This window comes from Herpailurus yagouaroundi, unplaced genomic scaffold (genome assembly GCF_014898765.1).
Source record: "Herpailurus yagouaroundi ecotype Mexico unplaced genomic scaffold, PumYag 160, whole genome shotgun sequence".
Classification (NCBI taxonomy): Eukaryota; Metazoa; Chordata; class Mammalia; order Carnivora; family Felidae; genus Herpailurus; species Herpailurus yagouaroundi.
This window is the reverse complement of record NW_024412401.1, coordinates 31,712,140-31,725,533: the sequence shown is the minus strand read 5'-3', so window position 1 is coordinate 31,725,533 and position 13,394 is coordinate 31,712,140. Positions and strand designations below refer to the sequence as shown.

Below are 13,394 nucleotides of genomic sequence, written 5' to 3'. Positions count from 1 at the left end.
GTCTTCAATAAATAAATGTTTATTGAGACGGGGGCAGGTGATAAGTAGAGTGACTCTATCATGTGACGCATAGAGAGTCAAGGAAGGCTTCACATCAGAAGTTACAGTTGGGCTGGGTCTTATAGGGCAGGTAATTTCTGGTAAATCTGAGTTCACTGAAGGCAGAGGGAACGGCATGTGCAGAGAGCAGGATGTTTGGAAAAGAACTGACATTTTCGGGGAATAATGAGCATGATACTTTGAAGCGTCTTACGGTCTCTAGGATCGAGTGCTGTCCTCTGTATCACAGCCCTGGGAGAGCTGCAATTGTAATTTTTGTTAAACTCAGGGCTGAAGACCCTCCAAATGTGTATGAGGAACCAATTTCTTGCGTCCTTTCCTAAATCCAATGTGAGCTTTCAGATGGACAGAGGAAAGGTGTTCACAATCAAGGCCATCTCTCCCCAGGGTGGCCAGGATCAACAGAGGTGGCTAATGGCCCAGCAAGCCCCAGCACCTCCTGCAGTACATCTTCCCCACGTTGCACCTCCGGCTTCACTATTCATGAACTGTCAGAAGAAAGGGGCTGTGTGTATCGTTCGTTGTCACACAGTGACTTCCACCAAATATTTGCTCAAAAATATTGGTTAAGTGCAGGGGTTAACAGGACCTGCATCTTGTGCTTTGCAAAGGATGGAAGGTTTCTGACCACTCCCCACCCCCACCCCCACCTGTTTCTGAAGGAACACTTCTATGAAGTTCCTGATTATGGTAGAGATTGTCAGCCCAGGTGGACTTCCTGGGCACACAGTTAGACAAGACCACACACTTAACCCCTTTCTTGCGATTAGATGGGGCCACGTGACCAGGAAAGTGAGAAGTGATCGGTGCTACTTCCTGGAGGAGGCATTTGAGGAAGTGTATCAGCCAAAGCTCTCAACAATGATCCTAGGATTCGTGTATTGAAAGGATAGCATCATTAGATGAGTGTGGATTCCTGAGTCACCAGAAGGAAGCATACCTCACACTGACCCTCATGAGAACATGTGGAAGAATTAAATCTCTATGGTTCCAAGGAGTTGCCCTGTTGCAGTCCCTACCATGATTAATGTATCAGTATATTCCACTTACTTTCCATAAAACAAAGTGGGAGTATGGATTAGACATCAACTCAATACAGACACTGTTATTTGATGGAGGCCACAAGAGAACAGCTGTCAATGGACAAGTTCTACGTCACTTTCTCTCCTTTAGAAAAACACAAAGAAACTTCTCAGCTTGCAGTTTTGGAAAAGGTTGAGTATCTCTTGAGCATTTGAAAGTAAATGTGAATGTGAATGTGATTCTTGATTGATCTTTCATTTCCTTGCCTACCAGGAAGCTCTGAGCCAAATACATCGTTTATGTATGGCCTCTCAGAATGCATTTTTGTCAGTTCTCCTCCATAATTACTTTGCTACTCAGTCCTCATTTTCCCTTTGGGTTCTGATTTATCCAAATTTCTGTTTTCTGTGTTTTATGCTCTTTTAAGTGTCTTAAAAACTCTCCTCTGTGGAAGGGATAAGGAGGACAAGGAAAGTTGAGAACCAAATTTTTAGAACGAGTTCTGGACAAATGATCTGTGAGCCTTTCTTCTCCTAACCCTGGTGAAGGCAGATCGTATAAATCAGCTGAGTTTAACAATCAGTGATGTTGGTTTTAATTTACTCTTCTAGTTTTCATGACTATTAATTTTTCCTTTGATTTATAACAGTGTAGCTCAAAGAATATGTTAATGATAATAATAATTACTGGTGTAAGATAGTTGGTGGCAGTAGTTTAAAATAACTATGCTCATAGATTCAGGGTCCCCAGATGACATTTATTCATTAGTACTTCCTCCTTCTCGAGCTTCATATAGCACTTTGATTCACATTTTTGGTGGAAAACCTTCCCTCCATAAAATTCCCCCAATTGGTGATAAATATCTGATGTAGAAATATTAACTTTAAAACTCCCAGCTCATACCTCACCTTACTATTACCTTTGCTTTCCATACCTGTGTAGACTCAGTGGCTTGAATTAGCTCTCCTGTACATGCACTGAAAGACAACACTGTTATTATTCCCACATTTCTTATCTGTAAATGATCTACAACAGATGCACATAAACACATGTGAAAAAAATTCTTTATTAATTTCTCACATTTCATTACAAAATGTATGTTGCAAACAACTTGAATAACCTACTGGTGTGTTTTGTTGTTTTTTAAACCCTTGGCTTCAAGAACTCAGAATCTCCCTCTCTCCTATCAAGTATTGGGAAACACTGATTATTGGAGTCAACAGGTTCTCATTTTGCTATTTATCTTCTCTCAAGCTCTGAAAAAAAAATGTCCTCTGTATAAATTAAACAAAAAAATGTTGTAAATTCTATGTCATTACAGTCAACAGAATTATAATAATGCATCCAAAATGTGCGGCCACAAAATATCAGGTATATGTTTGAAAAAAGAAAAAAATGACATTCTAGCCTTGTTAAAAGGATAATGGTCCCATATTTTTATTAACAGGTTAGCAAAACAAAATCCAATGGATTACAATATTTACATGTTATTTGAAAAATAAAGTAGTGATAAAAGCATGTCACAATTATTTTCTGGTTTTTTTTCCTTTTTCTTTCTTTCTTTCCTTTTTTTTTTTGCTTGATTTTTTTTTTTTTTTTTTTTTTTTTTTTTTTTTTTTTGGTAACCATACAAACACCCAATCCAGGTATGGAACTGTTTAATACATTTGAAATGAGGCCAATTAAAAACAAATATGGACACAAAATGTTATCTTTGTCTAGATCACACTTTCCCCATTGTCTGGTTTCCACATGATGGCCCCCATCCCTAAAAAAAAAAAAATTAAATTAAAAGAAACTCCCTACAAATAAAACTTTTTAACAGCAAGAAAATAAAAGAAGAACATGCTTTTCAAGTAAGCACCTATTCCACAAATGCAATATCTTTCCATGGATTTTATTTGAAGCTGTGTGGGACACTGTCATCTCAGGATTCCCTGCCCCTTTCTTCCCTCCCCCTCCCACAACCCTTCCAAGTAAAAAAAAAAAACAAAAAACAAAAAACAAAAAAACAAAACATGAAAACCAAAGGACTCACACACACGCATACACACGAGCACACACACATCCAAGCACACACGCACACAGGCTTCTATAACCTAGGCTTCAAGGAAAGTTCTTTTCTACTTTTTGGAATGAAACCCTTTGTTCACAATCAGAACATATTATAAATGTAGACTTAGATTTAGTCTAAGCTGCTCCCTCCTGAAAAAGCTAATATTGGGAAACAGAGCAGCTGGCAGCTACATTTAAAAAAAAAAAAAAAAAAAAAAAAAGTAGTTCTCCAGGCTCCTTATAGGATATAAGTATTTCTTGTCCACTCACCAAAGGGATGGGATTCTAGCATATCCCCTTGTTCCACAAAATAAATGAAAAAACCCTCCCCCAAAACACAATGCAAACAAAAACAGAACACAGATTTTTAAATCACACACAAAAGCCAGCCCATCCTAACAGAAATTATTTGTGTGAGACGGATAATGTGTTAATTGACAAGCAACAAAAGGGTGAAGAGGACTTCCTCGTCTGGCCCACAAGCTGCATAGCTGTGCCGAAAAGTTTGGTTCTTTAGTTAAATTAAGGGGAAAAAAAAAGTTAACTTCTTTGTTATTTCCATGTTTAAAATAAAGACATTCCTATTCACAAAAAACTAAATCTCCCTTACCCCCAAATTAAAACAACAATAACACGCACATAAAAAACAATTTATGTGAAAACTGAATTGTGCTGTGTTTGTAACACTCAAATTGATAGAAAATAAACATGTGGCAAACAAAACTCCACAGTCACCGTAAAATTAGCTCACATGAATCTACCAAATTCTAAATTATAGTTGAACACTAATAAACAGCTTACCTGGAATAAAGGATGACAATTCACAAACAGTTATCTAATAATTAAAGTCTGTTTCTTTTTTTTGTTTTGTTTTTTACTAAAATAATTAAAAAAATCACAGTATTTTAAGAAATAAAACCCACGTGGGGATTTTAAGCACAATTTGTGTTCCTTTCTTTAAAACTCTCTTTTTTTTTTCTCCATTCACCGTCTTGCCCAGCAGTTCTCTCTACATTTAACCACAACGACGACAGGTAGTACTGACAAATGCAGAGAATTCCCTTGGTTAAGTTTGAGGTACTAGGAAACAGGTGACTGTTTTATGCAAAGCAGTTTTTTTGTTTTCTGTTTTTGTTTTTTGTTTTTTTGTGTTTTTTTTTTTTGTTTGTTTGTTTTTTCCCAAAGCGGCTGCAGTTAGGTCTTGAAAAAGCTTAAGGTATTAAAACTAGAAAAACGCACCGAAAGATGTGCGTCAAAAAGTTGTTCCCCTAAGAGAAGTCTTGTACTGTCACGGAGCTTCTGTTTCCACATCCTGTCCAAGACCACCACAGAGCACACCGTGTGCATGGGAGGTGCTTCCATATTCCGCAACAAATGACACTTCCATGATGAAGATCCGGAAGAAAAGGTGTAGTGATGGAAAAGGAGCCACATATTCCAACCATTTAAATAACTTTAATTTACATACTCACTCACACAGGTACCAGTGCTTTGAAAATAGATTGTTCAGTCCTAAAAAGCAGCTTTGTTCTGTCTTCTTTTCTGTCCCCGCCCTTCTCAGCCCAAGCTGGCCCTCCCCACTTTCTCATCACGGTTCAAGTACGGTTTGATTAAGAAGTTCACCAAACGCTTATTCTTTTTTGGCCTCTGCATTCTCCAGGAGAGATTTGTCAGCAGCTACTACACAGATGGCTACTGTTTCACTCTTTAGGGAAAAGTCTATCCCGATTGCCTCATCATCTTCCTTTTCCTCTATAGAGGGCATCTTAATACTGTCCTCCACACTCTCCTTCAGGTGGATTTCTTCTCTGCTCACCTGCTTGGTGTCATTCAACGCCCTGGAGAAACAGTGATGGTAGAGATGGATGAGTATTCCTTTTTTTCTAATTAAACAAAAAAGTCCTGATTTTCCTGATCCTAAAAAGACCTTGGGGTTTCCTTTGCATAAATGCCATAAACATATGAGTAAATTCTGAGTGATTTATCCTTTGCTACATGTTATGCTTAGGTCATGTATTTCAGCATCTTATTAAAGATGTGAACCTACAAAAATAGCCATTATTATACTCTGTTTTGATTATACCATGCCTTGTGTCCACATTAACATAATTATTTTATGTTCCCTCTTCTGGGTGATAGGTCATAACTGGTAGTAGTAGCAAGAACTGTCTTATGCTCAAACTCCTCTGTGTAACCCATAAGCTTGGAGATTGGCTATATTTATGAAGACTAAAAGAGCAACTCAGGTAAAGATTTAATGGACGGATCCAGAAACAAATCATAAAAAACAAACAAAAAGTAAAAACCCAAAGATGGAACCCATGTCTAGGGAAACTTAGTTAGGTTCTCTGAAGTTTAGATGCTTGGGGTTTCAGGGGCATTTTCTACTCAGGAACTGACTCCTGGGTTCTCTCTGTCTGGCAGACTAAGAGTGCCTCGTCTAGGGGACGGTTTTATGTTCAAAGATCTTACAAGTGTTTTACGGATATGCTCCCACCTACCTGGGAGGCAGGCAGAAGCTGGCTCTGTCCCCGAGGCAGAGCATTGAAGGCACCAAGAGGTGCGAGGGAATGTTCAAGGCCACTCAGGGAATGAGTCATCACAGAGGCAGGAACAGAAGCCAGATCTTTTGACCCCGGTCCACGCTCTATCAGAGAATGTCAGGCTAATGAAAGCTGAAGGGACACTGGCTGGAGAACGCTAAACTTCCACGCGAGGGCTTGAGTGGGATTTGTCTTTCGTAAAGATGATTTTTCCTCATTTGAGTTGTGTCTGGGTGACCATTGAAAAAAACCAACAGAAAAGAAGAAACCTAGTTCCTGATGGCTGCCTCTCCTCCCAAGCCCAGAAATAAAGTGTGACACAGAGGGAAGGGCCTACGGATTGTCAGGGGGACCAAAAACAAAACAAAACGAAACAAAACAAACAAAAAGCAAAAAAACAGAACCTGTTCTCCCTGCCACTTCTCACTTTGGGCAAAGGCATCTTGGGACGGCTCAACTTACATGCCGTGTCTGAGCACGTGCCTTTCCCACTCAGAGCCCTGTGAGAACGCCCGTCCGCAAAATTCACATGGAAAACGCTTCTCAGTGTTAATAGCAGCCCCATGGTCAGCAAATCTCATCAGATCTGTGAGGAGAAAGCAGAAGTGTTACCTGTGTGCTGTGGGAGGAAGCAGAAGAGGGAAGTCAACATTCATTAGGAAACCTCCTTTCTTTCCTACTTTCACCCGTAAAACCCTCCATGAAGGCAATTTCCAGATTCCTTTCTCTTAGTTCTCCTACTGGCTTCTCACGTCAGGGCATTTCTTGGATAGCCGTCAAGAGCAGCTCCTGGGTCCCAGGCCCCCAGCGGCCCCGTTCCTCCTCACTGCCTCATCACAAATAGTCTGGGTCTTTCTGGCCCTAAGAACCCCTTCTGTCCATTCCAACAGCGTCTCGGCAGTTTTTTCTATCGAATCTCTTCCTTCTAGGATGCTCTACCAGTGCCTCGCTATTTAGCACCTATTCATTTTCTATTTGACACAGGTTTATCTTTGCTCACTAAAAAGAATATAGAGGCACTGGACCAGGTTACGCGTAGCAGACCTCAGGGTTTCGATGCGTTCCAAGTAGAGCTGAGGGCTCACGACTTGTGCTCATCTGTCACGGATGTCATAATCAACACCTCACAGGGTGGCAACGAGCACTGAATGAGATCTGCGAGCAAAGAAGCTAGCGTGAACGAGAATCCTGGGAAGCGGGGAGGCCAGTTTGTAAAAGTATGTCCTGAGCTAGTGAGGGCCCCTGGCTGGCTGCCTGACATCTACTCCTCAATTGGTGGTACTCATGAATGTGGGGGTACAGAGTTTTCTGGAAGGTCTGTTGCAAACATCAAATACTGACGGTCGTTTTGTTTTCTCCATGGCGCCGGGCACATGTTAGGGGTCTGATCAATGTGGATTGGCTGGCTAATTGTTTACAGACCACTCCTCCTGGCAAACTCAAAGATGAGAGCTCACGTGGCCTTTGTGTTCTCCCGAGTCCTAAGCCCATATGTCTTTCATTACACCACAGAGAGCCAATCTCCTTGTGGATAATAAACAGCAGGGCCGAGACGGTCCTGCAGCCACGCAGCAGAGTGAGGGCAGCATACGGGGAAATGTCCATCATCTCTACATATCTGATCACCCTATGCTTGTACATACAAGATGCTACAGGAAGATGTCCTCTGGTTAAAACACTTCATCTAATAAAATCCTCAGGATGATGTTAACAGGATAGGTGTCTCTGTGCTGCCTTAATCTTTAGCACAAAACGCTATGTGAATGGGCCAGTTTTAACAAAAGATGAAACATTTTCTCACAAATTAAGAAGATCACCACACAAGCCATTAAAAATAATTGCACAGACTATCTTCCTTGATTCTTTTCATTGGAAATGAGACAGCACCATCTGCTCTGCGCATTAATTCCTTAGCAGGGATTATCTTGGGCAAGAAATCAACAGAATGCCTTCCTGACTCCTCCCAACTGCATAATGAGAGGGGGGTGGGGAGGATTCTGCCTGGGTTAATTTTGATTTCTTCATGCCTGGTTTCTTCTCTTTCAAATTCCCTCCGAGCTTCCTAGGCAGGACCTGCAATATGGCCACGGTCAGTCTTCTCTCTAGTTCCCATGTTGGAAAGGGTGCTGGGAATGGGGTGGCTATGGCTACAAGGACATGAGCCCCCTGCACTGAGCGTGCCTGATGAAAGTCTACACTTGCCAACGAGGGGCATGCTCCTGGCACATTTGCTCCTTTACCCTTAGGAAACATGAAACCAGTCATCTATTCTTTCCAATGGCTCATGCTGTTTCATCCTCAAAGGAGGAGGCCAGTCATTACCTGTCACACATCAAATAGCTCTCCATCAGCCCTGAGAGCTGCACTAAAGCCACCTCCCGCTCTACTCCTAGAAGACAGACCGTCTGGCAAAAACTCCCCGAGGCTATTGTGTGCCATTTCTTCTCATTGGCAAGAATATACCTAGATGGTGGAGAATGGATTCAAAGGAGATGAGACAAAGGAGGCTGTTCTTTCAAGGATCGGAGAGGGGGATAGGGAGGGTTAGGCTTGTAATTCTCATTAACATTACTAGAAGTTACTCATGTAAATCCCCTACCCTCAGAGAGAGGAATACATGCCCCTCTACCCAAAGACGTCCCCCCCCACCATGTGGTTACGGCTCATGAATGTGGATACTACACTTTCCAGTGAGAAGTGATCAGACACCATGAAATTCTTTACAGTCAAACCGAACTGGTCTGTCGCCCCAGTGCCCACGCAAAGGGGGCGGCCAAGCCAGGCAAGGAAGGAAATTTGCCTGGTGCCCCATGCACCTAACTGCCATCTATTTTTCTAATTTGCTATGCTTTCATTCTGGAGGAGTCACAGGGAGGGGAAGACTAAAAGGGCTTCTTGCCTCTGCAACACTTGTAACCTCTAAAATCGTATGTGCTCAGCCTTAGAGATGAAAACAAGTCATAGTAACCAACAAGGAATAACTTATTTCCTAAACAACAGCAGGGCACAGAGCACCATGAAGCAAAAGGAGCCTCTGTCCCCCCTGTCAAAAGCATCCTCTTCTGGAGAACTCTGCTAACAGTGCACAGACGTTAAAGAATTCATCGCTAAGAACATATTTGTGAAATGTTAAAAAAAAAAAAAAAGGAAAAGAAAATTAGAAACCATGCTTCCTCAGATCACAGCCATTTCCCTTGCAAGAAATGGATCACTAAGGCATCTACTAATAAAAGTTGTAACTTTACAAGGGCAATCAACCTACGTGGTAGGGTGTTTTATTTGTCCACTCATTTTTCAGGTTGACCATGGGTACGGGGGCTTTGAAGAGCGGGCAGTCCCTGCTGTTGTCTTCACTGGGACTTCAGGGGCCCGAATGGACCCCCACACTGCAAACCTGTGGTCCCCTGCTATGGTTGTCATGGTGGGGATGGAGTGGAAGAGGGGCTGGGCAGGAAAGAGAACAGGGAGGAGAACCTCCAAGCGAAATGGCCACCAAAGAGGCATTTGTAGGCCTGCAGACCTACCGGGTAAGGAGGGGAGACAGTGACATTCTGCAGACGTGCACCTCGGAGGGAGGCCCTAAGGGGATTCAGGTCTAGGTTCCCTTCAGTGAAGAACATCCCACTGCTCAAAGTGTTCGAGAAATGAGATGTAGTGTAAAGAGATCTTGGCTTTGGAGCCAGAAGACCTAAATTCGGCTTCCAATATATATGTTTTTCCTTTGAACAAACTCTTAAATTTTCTGGGACTGTATGTCCCCCTTTGCAAAATGATAATACATGACATGGCAGGGCTATCATCGATGAGGTGGTTACTATGCTTCAGGAACTGCGCTGGTGTCTTGTACATCATCTCATTTAAGCTCTCCACATCTCTAGGAGGTAGGTGATATTATTATCGTCAGTAATGAACGCAGATGGGATAAAACGATTTACCCAAAGGCATAGAGCTAGTTAATAGCACAACTGGGAGCCAAATTCAGGCAGGCCAACTGCAGAACCCTCTACATGATATCAGATTAAAGAAAATACTGGACGTGGCACATAAGGATGCTCCATGCTGATAACCTCATCCCATTCTTATCGTCACTGGGATGGTATCTATCCTGTGTATTTCTCATGTTTGTTATCCAGGTGCTTTTGATGAATCCCTAATAACTACACTAACACATCTGAAACCCACAGTCTTATATGTACCCTCTGGGGCTTTCCACAATATTCTATGTTGAACAATACAGAAAACCAACTCTAGATCATATAAATGTAGGCCTACATTTTTTTTTTTGAATGGTTATATAGATATACTTTTGAAAAGCTTTATCTTGAGAATAATCCTGGACTCAGAGGAAATTGGAAAAAGAGTACACAAATCCCATGAAAGCTTGCTTTGTGAACACACGGCTGAATGAAAACCGTCGCTCCCTTTCTCTCTCTTTACAAGGTGTTAAGGGCCAGGCAGAGGGACTTCCGGAGACGGCTCAGGGTTCGAGTTCTTTGCAGCCTCCCCCACCACACAGCAGTGGCTGCCCTAGCAGCAGGAATTTTACGTAAGTGCTCAATGGGAAGTTCACTTACATTCCTCGTAATGAAACGTTAAGCTCATTTACATTTACGGTGTCCTCTGTGTTACTGTCTGCCCATCCTTATTGTGAAGCTTCCCCAGACACCAGTGGTCCTTATTAAAAACAAATCACCACCATATATTTTTTAACAAACATATAGCTATAGTTAGAAAATGTCTGTTTTCCTTGAAGTTTCTATGGCTGGTAATAGTTTACAAAGACATGGCCCCTGACATGTTTCTTAAAGTCAGTCTGTTCTGCTACTTAACTAAGAAGGATCATTCCTTCTGTTCCTCCTACAACAACCTTCTGCCTCCCTTCTGTCTCACCATGGACGTGCTAGATGCCATCTGGGCCTCCGAGGGCAGGGCTGAGACTAACCTCTGTCATCAGCCTTGCTGTTCATTTCTTCTTCCTTGTCCTCGTCATCACTGCTGGAGCTCTCCATCTTTTCCTTCATCTGTTCCAGCTGATCCAAGTTAACCCGTCCAACCAGCTCAAAGTTACGGCTCACCTGAAAAAGGCCCAAACAAATGATAGAATAATGAACCGCAGACTGAACAGGGTTCTCCCTGGGGGAGAGATCTTTCCAACGTCATCTTCCAATGACCGTGTTTTTGGAATCAGGACAGTACAACACCAGTGCCTAGGAGACCCTTTTCTTCACTTTGACTATTCCAGAGGCAGGTCTGTCCTCATTCGGGCTGGAATGTCCACATTCCAACATTTTTAAAGGAACACTGGACCTTCCTTACTAGATTTAGTATAAAATGTGAGCTACAGTCAACAGGAAATCAAAGTATCACAAAGCCTGGGGTACAGAGTAGGTGTCCAATGATACCTTTTGAGTTGATTTCAAAGGTGTAACTTTTTTAAACTACCTAAGTTTCAAACACCTCTGGAGGTGAAGAGGCTCTGGAAGGTTCCTGAAAACTTAGCATGAGAATCACAACCTTCTTCCCCACAGTCTTATAAAACTGGAGGTCTGGGGGCTACCCCAGCTTAGGCCAGATAACAACTATCCAACTCCTGACTCCAGTAAATGGAAAACAATACTGTCACTGTTAGTGTTACTGTTTTCAAAGTTTGCCATAACCTGTAGATTGAAGCTGGGACTACCTGAGAAGAATCTAGACGAGTAACTCCTAAAAGCCCTTTAAGTGTTAACTATGGCTGATTTTTGTTTATATAAAACATGGTTAGAATAATGTGGGAATCCAAACTTTCGTCTAAACAACACCCAAGGGAAATAAAAATCCACACTAAAAAAACTTTATAATGATGTTACGTTTAGGGTTCTTACGTCAACAGTAGCACAAAATTTACCTTCTTGACTAATCTATTTTCAGAGTTTCTCCAGTTTGTATGCATAGAATTATCAGGAATGACAGGTTAGCACAGGACTCAAGCCAACAGTATGTCTCAAGTCATTCAACTGCGATGGGCTATTCCTCTGTGGAAGGTGCCGTGCTCCCCCTGTTGGGGGCCGGGGGAGGGACCCACAGAGATGAGTGAGACCCTGTCCTGGCCTCCAGAGGCTCACAGTTTAGTTGGGGAGGGAAGGCAGACATCATTCATTAGATTTCAAGGTAGATTTCAAGAGCTGCTACAGAAGAGACAGAGCATATTGAGGGCACAGGAGAGGAAAGGGAGAATTTACAAGATAATCCCAAAATACTCTCTGGGACCAGACTGGAACAAAGATTTGCTGAGCACCACCAATTCCATATGCCTGGCAGATGGGAACATCATCATCAACTGTGACAAATGCGAGAGAAAAAGACTCAGAGTAGCAGGGCCAATAGACAGTCCTGTGAAAAGACTTAATATTGCCCCAACAACATCCTGTAGAAGGTAGGCAGCGTGCAAAATGAGGAAGAAAACTCAGGATAAACACACTTTTAAAGTGACAGGAATAATAAATTGATCCGACTTTAATAATGCAATCCATGAAATCGGTTGACAGTGGACTTTGCCAACAGCCCAACATGAGGGAGAAAAGAAGTTTCTGTTGCTCTCATTGCTAAACGCTCAGGGAAGGCAAGAGCTTGCTTTGCTCATCTGCAGAATTAATTAAAACGAAAAGTTAATGGACTAAGGTGAGAGGGAGGAAGAGTCACGTTCAGAGTCTTTAGTGCTCCTCCTTGCAAACAGTTCACAGTAACTGTCTTCAAGGGACTTCTGCCTGCAGCACCTTCCTACCTGGGATGTATCTACCACGCCTCACTCCTACAGACCCACAAGGGCTTTTATTTCTTTGTTTGTATGACATAAAACCAAAAAAGAAGAGCAGAAGGAGAATGAGGTTTGAAGTCTGACAGACCTGACTTCGAGTTCAGTTTGCCATTAACCACGAGATTGTGGGGAAGTTACTCAAGGTACATCCTCAGTGTCCTCGTTTGTTAAAGGGGGTCAGCCCAGTACCTAAAACATAATAGTTCCCCAAAATGTAGTTTCCTTCTCCTTTCTGGGAACGTGGCCTTTTCCAATTTTGGCTTTTGGAAACACTTATAACAAGCATCGTAAATGAATATTTATGAAGTTATGTTTAGCCACAAAGTCTACGTTTTAACCAAATAGCATTTATGACAAATATTTGAATAAAAGTTTTCTGGGTTGCCAGTTTTTCAGGAAAAGGAGGCAAGGTTCCAATTTACCTAACTTTGAAATATGTGTAAAGTAACATATCCTTATGTGACCAAAATTTTCTTTTCTTTTTTGTTTTCATAAACGTTTATTTACTTTTGAGAGAGAGAGAGAGAGAGAGGGAGGAAGAGTGCGAGCAGGGCAGGGGCAGAGAGAGAGGGGGACAGAGGATCTGATGCGGGTTGACAGCAGCGGTCTGACGCGGGGCTTGAACTCATGAACCATGAGATCATGACCTGAGCTGAAGTCGGATGCTCAACCGACTGAGCCACCCAGGTGCCCCAAGCGTAGCCTTTTCTGACCACCTTCCTCCGCTTTGCACCTCTAGCCGGGGCAACTGCAGGTGTGTGTGAAGGGCATGAGGGCGGCCGTTGCCAAGAAATGAAAATAAGGAAGCCAAGATAAGATAGGTCAAAAAGAATCCTCAAATGTCTCCTTTAATCAGGTCATTTATCCGTTCAGTCATTTGTTTGTTCCTTCAACAAGGACCCCACGTATGCCAGGCC

General features: G+C 42.3%; 1 protein-coding gene across 8 annotated transcripts in view; it reads right to left on the bottom strand.

The window, feature by feature from the left end:
- Positions 1-2,129: 2,129 nt before the first annotated feature.
- The window catches only part of ZNF462 (zinc finger protein 462), a 140,163-nt gene continuing 128,898 nt past the window's right edge, over positions 2,130-13,394 (bottom strand). For 6 of the 8 annotated variants that reach the window (XM_040481896.1, XM_040481897.1, XM_040481895.1 and 3 more), the window contains 3 exons: positions 10,624-10,756; positions 6,144-6,267; positions 2,130-4,976 (listed from right to left, as the gene is read on the bottom strand). In XM_040481896.1, coding sequence (XP_040337830.1) covers positions 4,769-4,976; positions 6,144-6,267; positions 10,624-10,756 — 465 coding nt within the window. In that variant the 3' untranslated portion in view covers positions 2,130-4,768. Of the gene's footprint in view, positions 4,977-5,639; positions 5,786-6,143; positions 6,268-10,623; positions 10,757-13,394 lie in introns of all 8 variants that reach the window. The other 2 variants (XR_005792610.1, XR_005792611.1) reach the window with 2 other exon arrangements.